Source organism: Macaca thibetana, chromosome 7, assembly GCF_024542745.1.
Source record: "Macaca thibetana thibetana isolate TM-01 chromosome 7, ASM2454274v1, whole genome shotgun sequence".
Classification (NCBI taxonomy): domain Eukaryota; kingdom Metazoa; phylum Chordata; class Mammalia; order Primates; family Cercopithecidae; genus Macaca; species Macaca thibetana.
The window spans coordinates 136,476,110-136,500,010 of NC_065584.1; the positions used below are offsets into that span (position 1 = coordinate 136,476,110).

A 23,901-nucleotide genomic window follows, 5' to 3' on the forward strand; every position below is an offset into this window, starting at 1 on the left:
CTGCGTTGGCCCCTGTAACAGCCAGTGAGGCAGCCAGGAAAGGTGCTAGCACCTCCCACATGGCAGGGTGGGGAAACAGAGATGACAAAGATCAGGGCGCCAGCCATCCCTCCACTCTGAACTCTGTGTCTGCACCAAGCTAAGTTACCAGAAAGCTATCTATCTGGGCCTGGTAATGCTGCTCTCTTCCTTCCATCCCACTACCCTCATGGGAATTCTTGCGCTGCATTCCATTTAGTGAGGGTAAAATTAAGAAACAGCCACAGCATCACTTCCTAAACTACTGTTGAAGACATTGTTCACTGTTACCATATTTACTATACATTGCAGAAGGGCCTACCCAATATATTCTTTCTACAATTTAGAACTGCGTATCTAATAGTTCAATACTGGACACTGAGGGATTATGTAACACATCCAGCTCTATGCATCTGCTAAAATTCATGTCCAATTAGAAATGTATTACCCTAGGATTTAAAAAAACGTGGAGAACTTATGATTCCTACTGCGTAGTGAAGAACTGACACTGCAGGAGAGGTCTGGCTTTTGCCCTCAGCCACTTGGAAGTGATCTCTGGGCCCCTGGAATGTCCTCCATGGTAAGAGTGGCTTGGTTTGCTTGGGGCTTTGGGCACCACTTTAATGATGTGATTTATGATGGGGGCTTTCGGATGCGTCATATCAGGTCTGATCTCCAGAGGAACTTGAGACTAAAGGTATCTGCCCGAACTTCTAGAGAGACTGGAGACTAAAGGTAAACCACACAGGCAGGGTGTGGTCAAGCCCCAGTAAAACCTCTGCACACCTAAGGCTCAGAGGACCTTCCCCAGCTGGCAATACTCTGCATGTATTATCATACACCGTGGCCAAGAGGAAACAGCGCCGTCAGCGACCACCCCAGGGAGACGATGGCTGGCAGCTCCATGTCTAGACTCCTTCTGGCTTCTGCCCCAGGGGTCTCTTCCTTTGGCTGGTTCTAATTTGTATCTTTCCACTGTAATAAAACTGTGGGAGTAAGTACAGCACTTCCATGAGTTTGGAGAGTTGTTTTAGAGAATTCCTGGGGTTGTGGGGACCCTCAAATTTGCAGCCAAGATCTGAAGTAAGGGGCACTCTTGGAACTGTGCCTGCTAACTGTAGTTGGCTAAACCCCTTTGCACCAACCTTATAATTGTGGCCTATTTCTCCCTTGCTTGCTTTCTCTAATAGATGTGTTACACATGTAGTACAAATATATACATATGTGTATATATATATGTTTACATATATATCTTTTATTATAGCACCTCTTATCCTTTTAGGAAGTAGATGGTAATAAATTTTATATAAATACTGGCATCCATCTATAAAGTGGAGACATAATCCACTTTTGAGCTATTTTAAAAATTAAAAAATATGGGCCAGGTGCAGTGGCTAACACCTGTAATCCCAACACTTCGGGAGGCCGAGGCAGGCAGATCACTTGAGGTCAGGAGTTCAAGACCACCTTGGCCAACATGGTAAAACCCCATCTCTACTAAAAAAAAAAAAAAACACAAAAATTAGCTGGGCATGGTGGTGCATGCCTGTAGTCCCAGCTACTTGGGAGGCTGAGGCAGAAGAATGGCTTGAACCTGGGGGGCAGAGGCTGCAGTGAGCCGAGATCGTACCACTACACTCCAGCCTGGGTGACAGAGTGAGACTCCATCTCAAAAAAAAAAAAAAAAAAAAAAAAGTGAAATACATGTATATGAACATGGGTTCCAAAGGGACATGTGGTCTTGGCCACTGGAAGAAGAATGAGAATATGTCCCCAAAGCACCCACCCAAAGGGTGGGGACACTGGAGAAGATGGTTGGTGTGACTGGCTGAAGAGGGCGCCAAAACGTTTGCTTGGGGACTCAGGCTTTTCCTCTCTAAAATAAAATTCTTTCTTCCTGATTATAAAGAGAAAAATTCCCATAGTCCCATCATCCAGAAAGAACTACTATTTTATTTGGTATAGTTCCTCCAGCCTTTATAATATGCCTTTTTTTTTTTTTTTTTTCCTTTTTTTAGACAGAGTCTCGCTCTGTCTCCAGGCTGGAGGGCAGTGGCGCGATCTCGGCTCACTGCAAGCCCCGCCTCCCCAGTACACGCCATTCTCTTGCCTCAGCCTCCCGAGTAGCCAGGACTGCAGGCACCTGCCACCACGCCCAGCTAATTTTTCCGATTTTTAGTAGAGATGGGGTTTCACCATGTTAGCCAGAATGGTCTCGATCTCCTGACCTCGTGGTCCGCCCGTCTCAGCATCCCAAAGTGCTGGGATTACAGGCGTGAGCCACCGCGCCTGGCCTAATATGCCTCTTTTTAAAAACATGGCTGAGATACTGTGGCAGAAATATTTTGAATGGTCTCAGAACTGTTCAACACAGGGACCAGGAATTATGTCGGTTTCAGTTCTCATTGCCAAACCTGTTAAACTGAGCTCCAGGAGAATAGAATAGAGAATAAGTCACACTCTTCCTAGTAATCTTGATGCCCTTTTCACATAGTGTAATTAAGAATTTTCCTTTTTAATGGCTGTATGATATTCCATTCAATTCATGTACCACAATTCACTTAAGTTTTCCTGGATGGGTATGTTGGTTCCTTTTTTCTTTCCTTTTTGTTTTTGGTTTTTTTTTTTTTGCTTCATTTTATTTTTGAGACAGGGTCTCACTCTGTCACCCAGCCTGGAGTACAGTGGCATCATCACAGCTTACTGCATCCTTAACCTCCCAGGCTCAAGCAGTCCTCCCACCTCAGCTTCCAGAATAGCTGGGTCTACAGGTGTATACCACCACACCCAGCTAATTAGATTTTTTCTTTTTTTTTTTTTTTTTTTTGTAGAGACAAGGTATTATTACCACATTGCCCAGGCTGGTCTCGAACTCCTGGGCTCAGGTGATCCTCCTGCTTCTGCCTCCCAAAGTGCTGCTGGGATTACAGGCGAGAGCCATCACGCCTGGTGTTTTTTGCTTTATTTTTAAAAATACTACAATTAATGTCATTGTCCATATGGCTTTTCTATGTTTTGGATCATTCCTTTCAAATGAGTTCCTGGATGTGGAGTCACCAGATCAAAGGCTATCAGTTTTTCAAGGCTTCTGACAGATATTACCAAGTTGCTTTCCAAAATGTTTGCAACGTTTATAGTTCTGCCAAAAGCATTTGAGAGAGGAGATAGGTTTGAGAGATGAGATAGGTTTGAGATACTGTCAGTTTGTAATGAAAATAATTATGAAAGAGAGTTTTATGGTTCTTCTTTTTTTTTTTAAAAGAGATGGGGGTCTTGCTTTGTTGCCAAGGTGGACTTGAACTCCTGGGGTCAAGTGATCCTCCCACCTCAGCCTCCCAGGTGGCTGGGATTACAAGCAGGCACCACTGTGCCAGCTTACGGTTTCTCCTTTGACCAAGTTCAGGGAAGGATTTAGCATGCTGCTTCACAAGTAAACTACAAAAACTACGAGTTCTTGTTTGTTTGTTTGTTTTTGCTAAGAGAACAGTATTTTATGGTTAACACAAAATCTGAAAAGCTGCTGTAGCTCCAACTTACCCACAAGCAATGGCACATCCCGACGGGGCATAAGCACATGCCATCACCCACGTGCAGGGCATAGTGACCGCGTGCTCCTGAAACACAGCACAGAGTGGACAACTAGCACTTCCACACAAAACTCTTTTTTTTTTTTTTTTTTTTTGAGATGGAGTCTCACTCTGTTGCCAGTCTGGAGTGCAGTGGCACAATCTCAGCTCACTCCAACATCCGCCTCCCGGGTTCACGCGATTCTCTTGTTTCAGCCTCCTGAGTAGCTGGGATTACAGGCATGTGTCACCACGCCTGGCTAATTTTGTAGTTTTAGTAGAGATGGGGTTTCACTATGTTGGCCAGGCTGGTCTCGAACTCCTGACCTTAAGTGATCTGCTCACCTTGGCCTCCCAAAGTGCTGGGATTACAGGTGTGAGTCCCCGTGCCTGGCCACAAAAATCTTAACGTTTAAATTTTAGAAAATAAAATCACCAGATGCCTACTGAATTACATTCGAGTTTCAAAAGGAAGTGGTATAGGGTAAAGATGGGCTCAAGACTTATGAGGGGACTCTCATAATCAACTTTATGTCACATATTCGAAAAGTTAAAAAGTTCAACTAGCAAAAGCAAAGCAAAACAAAACAAAAACCCTTCATGTTTTACTTCCTTCTTAATGTCATACTCCCTTTGTTCTTCTGCCTGAGTATCAGGGCCCCTTTGCTTTGAAAGGTATGCCCAAATCTCCTTTCAGATACATACGTTTCCTTGTTTACTCTGATTTCCATTTTCAAAATACACTCTGGAATGACTTTTTATAGATGTATTTTCAGTTTGTTTACTTGTGAGTCTGCAAGAGCCTGTATCCACTGTGGGACCTAAACCATCCCAGGGAAGGTATGAATGGGTGCGGGGAGGGGAAGGCGATCTTCGGTTGTGCTCACAGACAATGAGAACTGGTAACATGGAAATATTAAGAACTAAGCATGACAGTCCCTGGCTTCTGGCTTCACAGGGAGAATAAGAACCACCGTGGGCACAAGCGGCTGGCCTGCATGCGGTCGCACATCTTGGTGGTGGTGGAACCAGGACCAGGGTCCACGTCTCCCATGGGAATAAGACCTCAAGCTCAGATGTATTGGAAATATGGCTCTGTTGTTTGCATATCTGCGTGCAGGAGGACGGGGTGACTCAGCCAGCCAGCAGCCAGGGACGGGCGCGCTTAGTTCTTCATGCTTCCAATGTACACTCAAGTGCTGGTCTTCTTCTCTGTTATAATTATATGTGTTTTTGTGGGGAAACACAGGCCCCAATACTGCCTGCCCAAATACTATTGTCAATAGCAGTCTCGTAGGCTTTCAGAGGCCAAGAATAATCTGCTGCTCTCCAGAGAACGAGCTGAGGTAGCCACTGTCAGCACAGGGTATCCCGGGCCCCCTTCCTCACAAGTAATGGCTGTATTCCCTGCCACGGGCCACAAGTGGCACCCTTGGCTCCCCAGAAATCAGTCTGTGCTCTAAGCCATGATAAGGTGTAAACAGAAGCAACTACACTCCTGCACAGTCCAGAAGATGCTGAGGAGTGCTGGGAGAGACGGAGGTTCCAGGGAGCTAGGCGCTGTATAGCAAAGCCCTGTGCAAACTGTTAAGCTGTCATTTGTATTCCCCAGGGGACTGACCATTAGGGACTTGACTCTACAAAATGATTCTGGCCCCTCACTTGACCAGGTCATGTCACCAGCTGCTTCCCACGACAGTGACTAAACACATTCGACAATGCGGAATATGGCTGCTGTTCACTATGAGACAGAGACAGGTCTCATGTTGTTCACAGCATAAAGGAAGGCTTTCTAAAGAAATATAGGAATTCTTATTTAATACACAATACTCTTTATTGTAAATGCCAATGCAATGCAGGTGTGCCAGCATACCTGCACGTAGGTTTTGGTCTTCAACTTTCATTAAGAGCTAAAATTTAAAAGTTGAGCTGTGCATGCCCAGGCCAGACTTGCAAGGGGATCAGACTGCATCACAGGGTAGCTCTGCCCAATCCCACTGCAGCCTCATCTTCCCCACCCTCCATGCGTTCATTCCCACAGGGCTATGGAGTCCGGTCAAACAGAGGGGAGGGAATGGAGGATTTCGGTGCCTCTTATCACTCAGAAGACAAATAGTACATGCAGTTGCACACGTGGACGCAAGTGTTCCATGCTCTGCCCATTTCTATGTTGGTACTGGCAGCCCCTATAGTGGCTCTAATAGTCCTCTCGGGGTGAGAGGGGAATAAAGGCTGCAATGGGCTGGCTGAGCTGTTCAAACACGGATGGGCCATCCCTAGAGAAAACTGCTTGCAGGGACACATGGAAAAAAATCAGGACAGGGCTGGGCAGCTGGATCAGAGCACCTTTAACTAGGCTGGAGTTCTGAAGTGCCTAATGTGGCTGGGAACAATGCCTCACCTTATTCGTGGTGAAGGAATCCCACACGATCACCTTCCCATCCTGGAGGGAGAAGAGCAAACAGTTCAGAGGTTGTCAAGTTCTTACATATTACTGCTGAGAATTCCTCATAAAAGCTGTGTCCAGCAGGGCAGTGTGAAGTGGAAAGCCGGAATGAGGATCGGGATAATCAAGACCCCCTAACCTTCCATGAAAAGAAGCGGAGTGAGTGCGGGAGGGGCTGGATGTCCCAGTGGAGCCGAAGGATCTCAACCTTACATTCCTTGGAAAGATACAACAACAGGAAACAACACGCTGACACTTCTTTCATACCATTTACAAACCATGCACAAACTGTTGGTACACTATCATCACCCGCCATACCCTAAATGTCAACAAATTATACAGAGGAAAGATAAACCTGACATTACCTTTAGGGACCTGACAGGTAAATAATAAATCTTTTTCTCCTACAACATCTCCGCTACTTTGTCCTTTCTCCCATTTGCTTTGGAGCCCATGGTCCCCGCGGCACCATCCAGGAACCCCTCTTCCCATTTGCTGTCCATTTCTCTGCCAGGGACAGCTGCGGAGGGGGCGGAATGGGCCTGAGATCAGTCTAATTCCTTCAAGGGCTCACAGATGTCACAGCTCCAGCTCTGACATTTTGCACCTACGCTGAGAACAACGTGCAATATGCGCCATCGTGGTGGGAACCCCTGTGGGCAGCTGTTCAGTAAGCAAACAGCACTCCCTGCCAGGGTGAATGCAGAGCTGGCCCTGCCACAGAGAATGCTGCCACTTTCACGGCAACCCAGCCGCGGCCTCCCGTGGGTGTGGGTTGTGACTATAGCATCATCTATTTGTAATGAAAACCCATCAGAGATAAATCCATGTGAGCCCTGGTCCCTGCAAAGCAGTCCCCTGCCCAGACCGTGGCATGCAGGTTGCTGGGCAGACAGTGGAAGAAGACCGGATCCTCAGAGATGGGAAATCTACAGCCACTATGGCAGGCTTGATTTTGCAATAACTCAAGCCATTTGGGGCCAAATTTTGGTGAATGAGGTGGCAGAGATATGGATGGAAAACATCACTTAAGGGCAGAAGCAAGATTGGATCCGCAGTGACACAGCTGCTTGCTTTGCATGATCTGACGGAAGATTTCTGTGTTAACACCATGCATGGCAGATGGACCCTGAAGCAAGGTCAAAGTTGGTGGTTTGGGGCCTTCTGAGATTCCAAAGCACATTGGTTCTTCTGGTCTTAATTTCTGCCTAAATGGCCCACACAATGTGTGGGGTGGATTCGATAAGCCTGTAGCACAGAAACTGGAGTGGGGCCACACGCCTGTATCATGGGGTCCTCCGCACCTGGAGCCCCTAATGGCTGGGGACTGGTTCCATGCACTGCCCACATCAGCGACCACGTTAGGGGCTTCTTCCACCTCACTGCCTGCCTGTCCCCCCATGTGTGCTCTGGAGTCCCCGTGTATGCCACCCACTGTGTGCTCTGGGGTCTCATTAAACTAAGTGTGGTCTCCTCGGTGAGCACAGATTTATGTGTAGGGGTCTATGTACCAAGACAGAAAATATGCTTCTACCCTCAAGCCTTAATCCCATGTGGCTGGGGTGATGACTCTCCTGCATTGAAGCAGGAAGGCTGCTGATGAGTCCAAGTCTGTTCCAGAGGCTTCCTGCTTTCCAGCCTCCTCCCCACACCCACATCCACCTCTTCCAGCTCTGGAACAGAGCAGGATGGACAGGGTGTGCCCAGCCCTGCTGAAGATCCTCCCTTCCAACAGCAGTATGTGAGAGACAGAAAACCCAACACAAAGCCTACCTTGTCTGGATTTAAGTCGAAAGGCTAGAGAGCAACATGGATATCCTGATAAGCACCTTGTAAGAATAAGCTCTTGAAAAAGACTAGAAAGAAGTGCTCTAAAATAATAATAACGGGCAGGGCAAGGTGGCTCACGTCTATAATCCCAGTGCTTTGGGAGGCTGAGGCAGGAGGATCACTCGAGCCTAGGAGGTCAAGGCTGAAGTGAGCTGCACTCCAGCCTGGGTAACAGAGTGAGACCCCATCTCAAGAAAAGAAAAAAGAAAAAGAAAAAGTAATAATAATGGTTGTGACAGGATGGTGGGAGTAAAAGGTTTTTATTTTCCAGTGTTTCTTTAATGTAGTAAAATACATAAGTGATAAATTAATTTTGATCTTAAAAAAAAGCAAGTGCAATGTGACATACTAGATTTGTAGGTAATCCAGGAGAGTAATAACATTTGTCCTATCAAACGCAAAACTGACACAGACTTTACAGTCTGTGGATTCTCTAGAGTATATCCGGTTTTACAAGGGTTATATAAAAAAGCAAACCAACCTGCTTTTGGAAAAACTGAGCACAAGGCAGGGGTTGGGGGAAAACTATGCTGATCATAAAAATATGATTTATAGAAAAAATAAGATTTTGAGAAAAAAATAAACACTCTCACTCCGTTGCTCAGGCTGGAGTGCAGTGGCATGATCTCAGCTCACTGCAACCTCCGCCTCCCAGGTTCAAGAGATTCTCCTGCCTCAGCCTCCCGAGTAGCTGGGATTACACGCTCCTGCCACTATGCCCTGCTAATTTTTGTATTTTTTAGTAGAGATGGTTCACCATGTTGGCCAGGTTAGTCTTAAACTCCTGACCTCAGGTGACCCATCCGCCTCAGCCTCCCAAAGTGCTGGGATTACAGGCGTGAACCACCACGCCCGGCCGAAGATCTCTTTTTTTATTGAGACAGGGTCTCACTGTGTTGCACAGGCTGGAGTGCAGTGGCATAATCTCAGCTCACTGCAGCCTTGACCTCCTAAACCCAAACAATACTCCCACCTCAGCCTCCCAAGTAGCTGGCACTACAGACACGCACCACCATGCCCAGCTAATTTTTTATTTCTATTTTTGTAAAGACGAGGTCTCACCATGTTGCTCAGGTTGGTCTTGAACTCCTGGATTCAAGTGATCCTCCCGCCTTGGCCTCCCAAGGTGCTGGGATTATAGGCATGAGCCCCATAACCAGCCTATAGAATATCTCATGTGACTTCAGTTTATAGCTTTATGTTCAATACATGTTACATAAAAATAGACATCAAAAGTACTAAGCTGTGGGAGCCAGACTCCAAGTGAGACTTGGAGCCCAAATCATTCCAGCTTCCTGGTAGTCACTTTTCTATAGTCTCTTTCCTCTTTGTATCAGGGTTATTCTGTGTGACCAACAGAATACAACAGAAGCAATGGACTGTCACCTCTGAGGCCAGGTCATGAAATACAGCATGGCCCTGCCTCTGCCCCTTCTTGTGGATCACTCGCTCTGGGAGAGGCCAGCTACCATGTTGTGAGCAGGTCCAACGGTGAGGAACTGAGGCCTCCAGCCAAGAGTCATGTGAACAAGGCACCCTGGAAGTGAGTCTCCACCTTAGTTCAGCTGTTGGCAACCACAGCCCCGACCAGCATCTTCACACAACCTCACAAACCACCTGAGCCTGAACCACCCAGCGGAGCCACTCCCGGATGCCTGATTCTCAGAAACCATGCGAGATTATTAAGCTGCTAAATTTGGGGTAATTTTTTGGAGTAATAGATAACTAATAAATAATATATAAAATAAACTATGTAAATGATATGATTTTTAAAATTGTACTTTACAAGATATGTATCTTAACATTGTTCTTTATGACATAAGAATTGCTAAACTCCTTAAATTGAAAGAAAGTCATTGATAGAATCTTATGCCCTCAATTTGGGGGGAAAAAAAAAGAAACTATTTAAAAAATGGTTTCATTTACAAATAAGACTTTGAAATTATTTTCAATGGCTCATCACACTGGTTAAACTACATCTACACTGTTTCAACTGTTATCAACTTCAATCTACCCAAATTAGTGAAGTTCTATAGTATGCAAGAGAGTTCTTTATGCTAAATCACATCCTTTGGAGAATGAGCAAAGTCTTACAAAGATCAGAAAAGGGCTTTTGGAAAGGGACAGCCCTCCTCCCCCTTAGCTATAAAATCCAAAACCCGCTCACCCATTACGCAGCAGGTGTGACCTACCTGTGACGAGCTCACGATCCTCCTCTTGTCTTTGCACCAGTCCATGCACAGGACTTTGTTCCCATGGCCTTTGAGGGTCCTTCTGGTCTTCATGACAAATTGCCCCAGGGCCTCTACCCGCTCCGCCACCTGGTGCACTGGAAGGACAAGGCCATAGTCAGTCCCCTTGCTAAGGACCAGGTTCTGGGCTTTGGGCTGGCATGGCACAGCACAGACACAGGCTCCGCACAGGAAGGCAGCCCCATGGGTTTCCTCCACAAGAAGCCACAGCTTGATTCCCTGATTCCTTACCATTACATCCTAGCAGTACTCCTTCTTTTAAGATCAGTAGAGGGTAGAGACGACACTGCCGTTCTCTCTTTGTGTTTAAGACTCTATATTTTTCAAAGCACTTTCATCTATGCATGTTGAGGGATTAACAACAAGACCACCTCATATTCATAAAGCACTACATAAAATTCTTCCCTTTAACAGCCACAGCTCCGAAGAGGAGGGCAGGACAGGCAGCAGAGTGAGACTGCTATGCCCATTTAGCAGGTGGGGAAACTGAGACTCACAGAGGTTATCTGGCTAAGACAAGTTCATACAATCACCAGCGAACCAGGGTGGGGCTTCTAGTTCTCCTGCCTACCACTCTCTCATCACAAGGAAAACTGACTTTACAAAACTGTTCCAAGAGGACTATAAGGTACACCCTGTGGCTCTAGCCCTGGCTGTGTCTAGCTGACCCTCTGTGTGCCTAGCACCGGCCTGGACCGTGGCAGGTACCTCATACACATGGCGCAGGAAAGAATGAACCAGCGAACTGCCAAGCAAGCTGTCTGCAAACTGCACACCTGTGAGTTTACTGAAAAACTTACCGTCCACAGAAATCAGTGCAATGTCCTAAAAGTCTGAACACACGATCCACTCATAGCACCACTTATACCAGAAAGGAGATCCAAAAGTCAATCTCTCAGGGCTGGGACAACAGCTTCTTTCCTGAGGCCAGCTTTCTAGGGCTTTCTAGAAAGGCTTTCTAGAAAGGGCGAGCTTTCTAGGGGCTTGTAGATAAGCTGAGACTCATGAGTCTGAGAGGGACAAGTTCGTAGGAAATGGCTGGAAAGTCACAAAGACCAGCTGGTCCAGACCCTTCATCATGCAGGGGAGGACGCCGAGGTCTGCAGGGATCCTGCGGCCACTCCCCACTTCCCTCTCTTGTTGGTGGCTATGTGAGAAGGAGAAGCCAGGGCTCTGAACTCTCCCTCTACATCTCCTTTAGTGAAACCTCTCAGCTGGCCTTTCTCCAGGCAGGTGAGGAGGGTAGAGGGCATTTTCAGGGGGGGAACAGCCTAGGCAAACAGACAGAGGAACAGGGCGGGAAGAGGCAAGGCAGCTGCCCCTCATGTCTTCCCAGGGAGCTGCTGAGGCTTGACGGGGCTGTGGCCCATTTCCCTTCAACTGGCAGCCTGCGCCGAGAGGGGCTGACTTTGTGGTCTGAGTTCTATGACAGCAGCATCCCTTCCTGGGAAATCCTTCCTCCATCCTTCCCTCCCCAAAATGCTTCAGTGTGCATGTCCTAAAAACAAAGAACTCTCTTAAATAACCAAAGCGTAATGATCAAAATTAGAAAATTAATGCTGAAACAATACTAATCTACAGACTTATTGAGATACTGCCTATTATCCAAATAATAACCTTCACAGCAAAAGGAAATCCATGGTCAGAGATTGAATTCAGTTGTCATGTTTATTGCGCCCCCAGTTATTTGGTTCCTTCTTGTAATGTGGTCTGATGCTTCCTTGAGATTAGTTTGGGTAAAACACATTTGGCAGGGACACAGAGATGGGGTGCTGAGCTAATGTCACTGCCTCCCGCCTGGGCACAGAGGTCCCATTGCCAGGGGGGTCACCGGGGATCATCTGGTTAAGGGGGCACCTGCCAGGTCTCTCCACTGGAGAGTTACCATTTCACTTTTTGTAATGAAAAGTGTCCTGTTAGGGAGGTACTCTGAGACTATATAAACGTCGGGTTACCCCTCAAACCTCAATGGCCTTAATTTAATACTGCTAATGATTCTGGTCTGAACGAGTGATTGTGATGATGGCTGGCAAGTGGTGATCTTTCTCAGTCCACCCTTCCCTCTGCATTCATTAGTTGGCTTTCTAAGGAGGAGCTTTGCCTCCTCTCCCAGTTGTTTGTTTATTCACTCATTTTATATTAGTAGAGACTCATGGGTTCTTACTTTATTCAAGAGGTTGTAATCCATTACTAATACTATTGATCTTGATCTTCAAATTGTCCCAGGTGACGGGGAGCCCCGTCAAGCAGGTTCCCGTGACCTTCTGACATGTCCCCCTCATAGGCTGAGCACTTCTCATTCCAAGCTTCCACTGTTCCTTCCCTGTCCTTGCCCTAAAATCAGCTGCTTCTCCAAGAAGTTTTAGTTCCTTTTAGTTGCCTCGTTTCTTTGTGATAAAAGAGCAAAGTTGCACATGGGCTAAAAGTCTTTGTGAAAATCCAAACTGTAAAAATACTTGCTAAACTAGGCCAGGCGCAGTGGCTCACACCTCTAATCCCAGCACTTTGGGAGGCCAAGGTAGGTGGATTGCTTGAGCTCAGGAGTCTGAGATCAGCCTGCACAACATGGTGAAACCCCGTCTCTACCAAAAATACAGAAACTTGGCTGGGTGTGGTGGCACATGTCTGTCACCCCAGCTACTTGGGAGGCCGAGGTGGGAGGCCGAGGGGGGCAGAGGTCACAGTGGGCAGAGGTCGTAGTGAGCCAAGATTGTGCCATGCACTCCAGCCTGGGTGACAGAGCCAGACCTTGTCTAAACAAACAAACAAACAAAAAACCCAAAAATCTTGCTAAACTCTAAAGTGCTACATGAATGTTCAATTATTATGCCATTGCTTCTGCTAAAACATTGCATTATTTACTGCCATAAAACAGCATATTCATCTTTTACAGATATGTTCTTTACAAAATACATCAAATGAAGTTTAAAAACAGATTGAATTTTCCAAATTCTTATAGTTATAGGACTTTTTTTTTTTTGAGACGGAGTCTTGCTCTGTCACCCAGACTGGAGTGCAGCTGCATCATCTCGGCTCACTGCAACCTCTACCTCCCGGGTTCAAGGGATTCTCCTGCCTCGGCCTCCCGAGTAGTTGGGATTATAGGCACGTACCGCCATGCCCAGCTAATTTTTGTATTTTTAGTAGAGACGGGTTTCACCATGTTGGCCAGGTTGGTCTCGATCATCTGACCTTGTGATCCACCCACCTTGGCCTCCCAAAGTGCTGGGATTACAGGAGTGATCCACTGCACCCGGCCATATAGGCCTTTTATATAAGGCTCTATCGGCCCAGAGTTGTGAGCATATTTTATTTAGTATTTTACTTTGAAATTTTACATCAATATTATTGCTGCTTCCCCCAATTCAGCATTAGGACAGCCATAACTTTTTGATAATTTCCCTTTTAATAAAAAAGATGATTCACCCAACCAAAATAGAGCCCTCCTTACATAATGTGAATTTGAATAGATCCCAACTATTAATTATTTTTTCTCACTACAATTTTTTTCTTCCCACATGTAGATTACTGCCAACCCACTCCATCCTGTTTCTATCTGCCAAATTTTGCATCCACGGAATTAAAAAAATTTTTTTAAATTAAATATTAGGAAGTTTAAAAAAAAAGACCTAGAAATGAGCTGCATATGTGCTGGGTATTATTTGTGCGAGCTTGGTTCAGGGCAGATGTGGTTTCTCCTTTGCCTTCTGGAGGACCCTTCCTGTAGGATTTAATTTTTTTTTTTTAATGTTGAATATAACCAGCTGGTTTCTATAATAAGAATTTGCTGGAATAAAATGACAACCTGTTAAGAAATTCCACTAGCTTCAGGAAGACAGGAGTGCTGTCTTGTTTGATCTTCTTCAGAGGCAAAACTGGAGCAAAGCAGTTAAAAATCCAGGCTCTGGATGTGCGGGCCTGGGTCAAAGCCTGGCTCTGCCGCACACCAGCTGCACAACCTTGAGCAAATACTTTCTTGCCATCTCTCTTCCCCTGTGGGGTTGTGGGGACAACTATTCAAGCCTGGCACAAAGGGAACACTTGATAAGGGTTGGCTATGACATTCTCCAGCTTGGCCTACAGTGAGTACCCAGTAATATTTACTGAAGGAATAAATGAAATGCTTAGTATTTATTCAATTTCAATCAACGGCAGCAATCCTAAGCAGCAGTTTTTGGTGGGCCAACAAAACAATCAAGCCTCTTTCCCTTCTTTTTCTGTACCTCTCCCTATCCCTAATCCATCATCCCTACTTCAGCTGTCAAGCAACTCACCACTTTAACAGGGCACGCTCCCTAGCACTGGGCGTGGGAGGCACACACATGGTTTCAGACCTATTTTCTGATCCAAGGAGCTCACCAGCCTTTTGTTTTTAAAAAAAGTTCCTTTTTTTCTTTTCCCCCTCCTGGCCCTATCCTGTTCCCTGAGCAACTTGGATTGGGTCATTACCACGCACAAACCCTTATGCCATTTAGATACAGCTCAAACTCTTTTCTAGTTCATTCCAGTTCAGTCTGTGCCAGCCTCTGGAACCACCCAGGTATACGAGAGTCAGTCCCTGCCCTCACTGGAGTTCAGAGTCAAGGGAAGAGATGGAGCCATAACGATGATTTCCACATAACGTGGGACTTGCTAAGCAAGATGTGTGGACACAGGAAGCTTCTGTCCCAGAGGATGGGGCACTGCACTGGGCCTTTTGGGGTGGCATCCGAGCGCAGGTGAAAGGATAAAAAGGTGAGTCAGATGAGAGGAGGTCCTAGGTGGGTACACTAAGCTGAGGAAATGGCAAAAGCAAAGGCCCCACAATAACACTGATGTAAAATTTTTTACATCAGTATTTTTTAGGGGTGGAATAAACAACTTGATTGCAGAGATAGGGGTAGGTGCGGGCAAGTAATGGCGCTGTACACCCATGACAGAGCTCATTTATCCCACGGTGACAGCAGCCTGCTGTCATCAGAGGAGTGGCGTGGTCGGATCTGCCTTCTCATGACTATCTGCGGCTGCAGCGCTGGAGGACAGCGCTGGCGGAGACAACACTGGAGGAGGGAAACCGGGGAAGAGACTCCTCTTCTTTGGCAGGCCCCTCTGCAGCAGACACACCTTCTGCTGCACCACCCTTCTCTGTGGTCCCTCCAAGGTCAGACTGGAACAGCCCAGAAACTGCTCCCTGTACCTGGATGTTCTCCTTCCCATGTCCAGGGAGAGGACACCTGCCTCTGTGGCCTCCAGGCTTGGTTGGGTCCCATGAAGCTTGAGAGGCTGAATATTCTGGATGCCAGTCCACACCAAGGAATCAGAATCCAAGTCATGGGAGCAACTCAAGAGGAAGTGTAGGCCAGTGAATGTTTGCTGCTTGAATGATGGTTCCAGAATCTCTACTATGTGCCAAGAACTGTGCCAAGTGCTTGGGTACAGAAAAGAGTAACCAGTCTCTGCTCTTACTGAGCTCACAGTCTGCAGGGGGCAGACCTAGGTCAGCACCCAGGTAACAACTACAGTGCAGTGTGATGGTGGCTGACAGAGGCTGTTACCCAGGGTCAGGGAGCCAGAGGGGAACAGGGCTGACTCTGCTGGCAGGCATGGTCATTAGAGGGGATGTCACTGAAGCCTGGTTTGAAGGATGCATAGGAGCTGGGGTGGAAAAGGGTAGGTGGGAAATTAGCTTCTTTTTTTTTCTTTGTGGGGGAGGGGGGTGGAGTCTCGCTCTGTTGCCCAGGCTGGAGTGCAATAGAGTGATCTTGGCTCACTGCAACCTCTGCCTCCTGAGTTCAAGCGATTCTCCTGTCTCAGCCTCCCGAGTAGCTGGGATTCCAGGCCCATGCCACCACACCTGGCTAATTTTTGTATTTTTAGTAGAGATGGGGTTTCATCATGTTGGCCAGGCTGGTCTCGAACTCCTGACCTCAGGAGATCCACCTGCCTCTGCCTCCCACAGTGTTGGGATTACAGGCATGAACCATCTCACCTGGCTGGGAAATTAGCTTCTTGTTTTTTTTTTTTTTTTTTTTTGAGACGGAGTCTTGCTCTGTCGCCCAGGCTGGAGTGCAGTGGCGTGATCTCAGCTCACTGTAAGCTCCGCCTCCTGAGTTCATGCCATTCTCCCGCCTCAGCCTCCCGAGCAGCTGGGACTACAGGCGCCCACCACACGCCCGGCTAATTTTTTGTATTTTTGGTAGAGAAGGGGTTTCACCGTGTTAGCCAGGATGGTGTCGATCTCCTGACCTCGTGATCCGCCCAACTCGGCCTCCCAAAGTGCTGGGATTACAGGCGTGAGCCACTGCGCCCGGCCGGAAATTAGCTTCTTAATGTCTACATTTGTTGCTGTTTTTTAGGAAAACGGCAGACAATGACCCAATTCATGGGAGTGTTCTGAGGTTCAACTGAGAAGGCAAATTAAAGTGCCTAACAGGCAGCTGGCAGGCCAGGCGTGGGAAATCTAGAGTTGGTGTACTAGGAACTGACAACTAGAAGGCTGGAAACAACACGACCCGGAGAAACGGCGGACCCATAAAAACTAGAGATCATGTTTAGAATAGCAGAGAATGGGAGAGTGAAAAGAGGGGTTGTGAATGGACAGATGGTTTTGTCTTGATTGCCTTTTATAGAATTATAGAAGTAAATGTATATTCATTGAAAATAATCAGAAAATGAAAATATATGGTCACTTAGAATTCTGCTTAGGCTGACCATTCTTATCATTTGGTGTGTATCCTTCCAGCCTTTCCTCCACATATGTGCACACACATATATATATGTGTGTAAGCAGAAAACATGCCACATAAAATTTGGGGGACTACAGGCATGGATTACAGGCATGAGCCACCACACCCAGCCTATCTATCATTTTTTTTTTTTTTTTTTTTTTTTTTTTTTGAGACAGAGTCTCGCTCTGTCGCCCAGGCTGGAGTGCAGTGGCGCGATCTTGGCTCACTGCAAGCTCTGCCTCCTGGGCCCACGCCATTCTCCTGCCTCAGCCTCCCGAGTAGCTGGGACCACAGGTGCCCGCCACCACACCCGGCTAATTTTTTGTATTTTTAGTAGAGACGAGGTTTCACCGTGTTAGCCAGGAAGGTCTCGATCTCCTGACCTTGTGATCCGCCCGCCTCAGCCTCCCAAAGTGCTGGGATTACAGGCGTGAGCCACTATGCCCGGCTCTATCTATCATTTTTAATGACTGCATAACACTCCACTATATACACATACTATAATCTCTGACTCTCCTACTGGTGGACACTTACTTTGTCCCAGGGCTACCATGATACCCTTGTACTGCATTATCTCCTTAGATAAATTCCAAATCATTGAATTGCTGAGTCAAAGGGAAAGCATATTTTTTAAGGCTTTTGATATATGTTACCAATATCCACCACTGATACCACTGATTGTGTGTCTCCTGGGTGACGGGCGCTGGGCTGAGTGCTTTACACAACAGCCGGAGGACAAAGGCTTCATCTCCATCTCTACAGATGAGGAGCCTGGAGCTCAGAGAGGCTAAGGACCTCATGCACACATACCTGGATCCCTAAGAACATTTACATATCTTCAATAATGGGAGAACCTGTGGGCAGGTGGTTATCATTATCTAGAAAATCGAGGAGTAGGTGAGGCATTGACAATGGTTTCTTAGTCCAGGAGACATCCTAACTTTGAATCCTCCATGCCTCTGTTTTTTTGTTTGCTTGCTTTTGTTTGGTTTTGTTTTTTTGAGACAGAGTCTTGCTCTGTTGCCCAGGTCTGGAGTGCAGTGGTGTGATCTTGACTCACTGCAACCTCCACCTCCCAGGTTCAAGAAATTATCATGTCTCAGCCTCTCAAGCAGCTGGGATTACAGGCATGCGCCACCAGGCCTGGCTAATTTTTGTATTTTTTTTTTAGTAGAGATGGGGTTTCACCATGTTGCCCAGGTTGGTCTCGAACTCCTGGCTTCAAGTGATCCACCCGTCTCGGCCTCCCAAAGGGCTGGGATTACAGGTGTGAGCCACGGTGCCTGGCCATACCTCTTTGATGTAGGCAGATCAATGGGTCACAGAGCTAGAGAGCCTAGATCAGGAGTGAAGAAACCTGCCTGGGTCTTGGCTTGGCCACCACTTGGCTGGAAGAATCATGGAAAGTGAGAGAGAAGAGACCTGAATGACTCAACAAGCAAGGACAGAGCACCTTTCACAGGCTGGTCATGTGCTGTGCGCCAGGCAGAACATGATGGACGGCTCCCAGCTGGATGGAACTTGGAGTTGGGTAACTATGTGGAGCGGTAGTCTTCAAGCTCCCATTTTACTTGTACGAGTCTCCCCCAACCGCCTCTGCTTTGGCTCATAGACAAAATCTTACCAGAAGTCCAATACTGAAAACAGATGAAGGTAGAACTGAGCTGGTGAACAGTGGAGGGAGGGTGACGGCCAAACACAAAGGCATGTCTGCTCCTGAGTTCCAAATATCACGTCTACCCCTGGAGTCCAAACAGCAAGCGTGAAGGCCAGTGAGCTACACCAAGCCCCCTTGCTTCTCAGAAAAGGAAAACGGGGCCTGAGGGAAGAGCACAGTTAACAAATAAAAGGTGAACACATGTCTCCTCTGGGCCTGCACCCTGCTCTGTAAAATGAGGGTATTAGAGTGTATCTCACAGGGCCTTGGAAATATGATATAATTCTGGCCAAATCTTAACTTTTCATCAAGATGTGGCTTACTCTCAACTTTCAGGGAATAGTTTTGTTATTTATTTTATAATCTGTGCATACATGAACTGAAAGCAAAAGATATGGTGTGCAGCTCAATACACAAGAATTCAAACCATGTAAATTTATAAAGTGAAAATTCACAACAGGGTCCTTCTCATTACATCATAAGGCAATGGGGGAAATAAAAAAAAAGGAACCAAAGCATGAACAAGCTCTAAAATGTCCCTGAAAATGAATACTCTGAAACTGATTGTAAAGAAAACAAGTGAGATGTCTTAAATAGGAAGACAAAACTATTCAAAAAATGATCTGGAATCACTTTCAAATTTGCACTAATATATACAGTCTTTTCATGGCACCTTTTGGTAGATTAAAGGAAACAAGCAAAAAGAAAAATTAATGCTAATTTTAAAAAACTGTAGTCTGATTCTGTGCCAAAGTAGAATGGGATAGGATGGATACAAAACCCTCAAATAGGCTGATCCGAGTGCAATGGTATTTACTACTAATTAATTACAACCAGTTACAGATTTCTTTGTTCCTTCTCCACTCCCACTGCTTCACTTGACTAGCCTTAAAAAACAAAACCAAAAAAAAAAAACCACAAGGTGGGCCAAGATGGCTGATTAGAAGCAGCTGCGAACCGCAGCGCTCCTGGAGAGTGGAATGGCGAGTGAATTCTACACCTTCAACTGAGGTATTCAGGTTCTTGCACTGGGACTCACTAACCAGTCGGGGCGACTCATGGAGAATGAGGAAAAACAGGGTGGGGCGATGGCCACATGTTCTCACTTATAAGTGGGAGCTGAACAATGAGAACACATGGACACATCCGAGGAACAACACACACTGGGGCCTGTCAGGGGCATAGCAGGAGGGACAGCATCAAGAAGAATAGCTAATGGATGCTGGGCTTAATACTTGGGTGATAGGTTGATCTGTGCAGCAAACCACATGACACATATTTACCTATGTAACAAAACTTCATATCCTGCACATGTACCCTGGAACTTAAAAGCTGAAGAAAGAAAAAACAAACAAACAAACAAAACCCTCTCAAACACCTATATGGAAGGAAAACATTTACAGTCACATTTATCTCACTTGTATTTGTCAGAGATTTGTGAATTGCCTTAAAAAAATTCATGAGGCTGGGCGCAGTGGTTTGAGACCAGCCTGGCCAACATGGTTAAAATATAAAAAAAAAAATTAGCCAGGCTTGGTGGTATGCGCCTATAATCCCAGCTACTCGGGAGGCTGAGGCAAAAGAAGCACTTCAATCTGGGAGGTGGAGGTTGCAGTGAGCCGAGACCACACTACTGGACTCCAGCCTAGGCAATAAAGTGAGACTCTATCTCCAAAAAAAAATTAATGAGCCACAAAAAATTCTACCCTGAATTCCCTAATGAAAAGTTTGGAGACACGCGGTGCCGCGGGGCAGGGGGAGAGGCAGAGGGAGGGGACATGGGCTCATTGCCGTGTGTGCCCTGCACTCTGTCCCTCACTCGCCACCGATGACCCGTCTTGCCACGCACATGCCCTGACACCGCCCCGCAGAAACGCTTCGGTTACCCACAGTCTTTTGCCAGATGAGACTGGTGCCCATGGTACTGGCTCCTCATCTCACTCGGGCTTATGCCAAAGATGTAAAATTTGGTGCAGATGCCCAAGCCTTAATGCTTCAAGGTGTAGACCTTTTAGCCGATGCTGTGGCCGTTACAATGGGGCCAAAGGGAAGAACAGTGATTACTGAGCAGAGCTGGGGAAGTTCCAAAGTAACAAAAGATGGTGTGACTGTTGCAAAGCCAATTGACTTAAAGGATAAATATAAAAACACTGGAGGTAAACTTGTTCAAGATGTTGCCAATAACACAAATGAAGAGGCTGGGGATGGCACTACCACTGCTACTGTACCGGCATGCTCTATGGCCAAGGAAGGCTTTGAGAAGATTAGCAAAGGTGCTACTCCAGTGGAAATCACGAGAGGTGTGATGTTAGTTGTTGATGCTGTACTTGCTGAACTTAAAAGCAGTCTAAACCTGTGACCACCCCTGAAGAAACTGCACAGGTTGCTACGATTTCTGCAAACGGAGACAAAGAAACTGGCAATATCATCTCTGATGCAATGAAAAAGGTTGGAAGAAAGGCTGTCATCACAGTAAAGGATGGAGAAACACTGAATGATGAATTAGAAATTATTGAAGGCATGAAGTTTGATTGAGGCTATATTTCTCCATACTTTATTATTAATATATCAAAAGGTCAGAAATGTGAATTCCAGGATGCCTATGTTCTGTTGAGTGAAAAGGAAATTTCTAGTGTTCAGTCCATTGTACCTGCTCTTGAAATTGCCGAAGATCATCGTAAGCCTTTGGTCATAATCGCTGAAGACGTTGATAGAGAAGCTCTAAGTACACTCGTCTTGAATAGGCTAAAGGTTGGTCTTCAGGTTGTGGCAGTCAAGGCTCCAGGCTTTGGTGACTATAGAAAGAACCAGCTTAAAGATATGGCTACTGCTACTGGTGGTGCAGTGTTTGGACAAGAGGGGTTGACCCTAACTCTTGAAGACGTTCAACCTCATGACTTAGGAAAAGGTGGAGAGGTCATTGTGACCAAAGACAGTGCCATGCTCTTAAAAGGAAAAGGTGACAAGGCTCAAATTGAAAAATGTATTCAAGAAATCATTGAGCAGTTAGATGTCACAACTAGTGAATATGAAAAGGAAAAACTGAATGAACGGCTGGCAAAACTTTCAGATGGAGTAGCTGTGCTGAAGGTTGGTGGGACAAGTGATGTTGAAGTGAATGAAAAGAAAGACAGAGTTACAGATGCCCTTAATGCTACAAGAGCTGCTGTTGAAGAAGGCGTTGTTTTGGGAGGGGGTTGTGCCCTGCTTCGATGCATTCCAGCCTTGGACTCATTGACTCCAGCTAATGAAGATCAAAAAATTGGTATAGAAATTGTTAAAAGAACACTCAAAATTCCCACAATGACCACTGCTAAGAATGCAGGTGTTGAAGGATCTTTGATAGTTGAGAAAATTATGCAAAGTTCCTCAGAAGTTGGTTATGATGCTATGGTTGGAGATTTTGTGAATATGGTGGAAAAAGGAATTATTGACCCAACAAAGGTTGTGAAAACTGCTTTATCGGATGCTGCTGGTATGGCCTCTCTGTTAGCTACAGCAGAAGTTGTAGTCATAGAAATTCCTAAAGAGAAGGACCCTGGAGTGGGTGCAATGGGTGGAATGGGAGGTGGTATGGGAGGTGGCGTGTTCTAACTCCTAGACTAGTGCTTTACCTTTATTAATGAACTGTGACAGGAAGCCCAAGGCGGTGTTCCTCACCAACAACTTCAGAGAAGTCAGTTGGAGAAACTGAAGAAAAAGGCTGGCTGAAAATCACTACAACCACCAGTTACTGGTTTCTGTTGACAAAATATATAATGGTTTACTGCTGTCATTGTCTATGCCTACAGATAATTTATTTTGCATTTTTGAATAAAAAACATTTGTACATTCCTGATACTGGGTACGAGAGCCATGTGCCAATGTACTGCTTTCAACTTAAATCACTGAGGCATTTTTACTACTATTCTGTTAAAATCAGAATTTTAGTGCTTGCCACCACCAGATGAGGAGCAGCCTTTCTGTGGAGAGTGAGAATAATTGTGTACAAAGTAGAGAAATATCCAATTATGTGACAACCTTTGTGTAATAAAAAAATTGTTTAAAGTTAAATAAAAGGTTTGGAGAATTAAGTTATTGGACCATCTTTAAGATGGAATACTATATGGTTCCATATAAGAATTTTTAATGATGACATTAAAAGAAATGTAAATGACATGGGGAGCTACTCAGTCCATTTTGCTGAATGTTAAAACTGGGCTCAAATCCTCTATCTAGTACAGTCCCTACTAAGCTTAGAAATATATACACAAACATGGAAACATAAGCTATGAAATACATCAAAATATTAAAAATGGCTTCCTCTAGGTATTGAGATTATGAATGACTTGTTTTCTTTATATTTCTAGATTTTTCCACAGTGAGCATTTGTTTATTGGCAAAGTACTCTAAACACCCTTGCATTAGCCAGCTCGAGTATAATGGTGAATGCAGAGAAAGGAAGGGGAAAGGAAATGAAGGCAGGTTAGCTTTCTGCTCCCTCTGACGGCTGCAGGAGGCACATGGCCGAGCAACAGGGAAGAGGATGACTGTAGAGAAACCGACTTCTGTGAGCCTCAGTACACAGATCACATGTTCTTAGAATATGAAAAAAGTCAAGGAATATGTTTGTTCCAGGCTAATCTAGAAAGTTAGTTTTCCTAGATTTTTCCCTAAGCCATAAATCAGAATAGTCCAAGGCTCTAAGCCATAACGCATTCAAGAATAAAACTTTTCAAAAAATTACATTTAGAATAGATAGAAAAGTTAATGGTATCAGACAATACATCCTGTGTATCAAATGTAGTCTAGATTTGTACTCAGAGAAACGACATAAACTTGCTTTGTTCCTTCACAATATTAGAATCTGCCTCAAGGAGCTGGGAATTGGGGTGAAGCTCCCACACAGCCCCAGGAGGCTGCTGTGCCTGTTGGCTGAAACGAGCACCACGTCCTTCCTGTTTTGTCTGCTTTGAGCCTTTCAGATTATTCCTCAGTTTAATTTCAAGTTAAAGACTCTTTAGAGCTGAAATGTTTTCCCCTTTCTCTTTTTATTTTTCGAGACAGGATCTTACTCTGTCACATGGGCTTGAGTGCAGTGGTGCAATCATAGCTCATTGCAGTCTCAACCTCCTGGGCTCAAGTGATCCTCCCACCTCAGCCTCCCGAGTAGCTGGGACCACAGGTGCACACCATCATGCCTGGCTAACTTTTAATTTTTTTTGAGAGTTGAGGTCTCGCTATGTTGCCCAGGCTGGTCCTGAACTCCTGGGCTCAAGTGATCCTTCCGTTTTAGCCTTCCAAAGTGAGCCACCACGCCTGGCCTCCTTTTATTCTTGATCTTGACTCCCATTCTAGTACTCATTTTTCCCTTATTATAAAAAGCAGTAAATGTGCTGGGTGTGGTGGCTCATGCCTGTAATCCCTGCACTTTGGAAGGCAGAGG

The 23,901-nt window shown here is 45.7% G+C and overlaps 1 protein-coding gene and 1 pseudogene across 2 annotated transcripts in view; one reads left to right on the forward strand and one right to left on the reverse strand.

Moving 5' to 3' along the window:
- Positions 1 to 23,901, reverse strand: part of GNB5 (G protein subunit beta 5) — a 56,305-nt gene that overhangs the window by 23,035 nt on the left and 9,369 nt on the right. Inside the window, exons 2-4 of the mRNA XM_050797941.1 lie at positions 10,053 to 10,189; positions 5,986 to 6,027; positions 3,556 to 3,632 (exon numbers count right to left, since the gene is read on the reverse strand). Coding sequence (XP_050653898.1) covers positions 3,556 to 3,632; positions 5,986 to 6,027; positions 10,053 to 10,189 — 256 coding nt within the window. The remainder of the gene's footprint in view (positions 1 to 3,555; positions 3,633 to 5,985; positions 6,028 to 10,052; positions 10,190 to 23,901) is intronic.
- LOC126958392 (60 kDa heat shock protein, mitochondrial-like) lies at positions 15,009 to 22,565 on the forward strand (annotated as a pseudogene). The gene is made up of 2 exons (XR_007727175.1): positions 15,009 to 15,252; positions 20,348 to 22,565. The product of XR_007727175.1 is annotated as a 60 kDa heat shock protein, mitochondrial-like (transcript).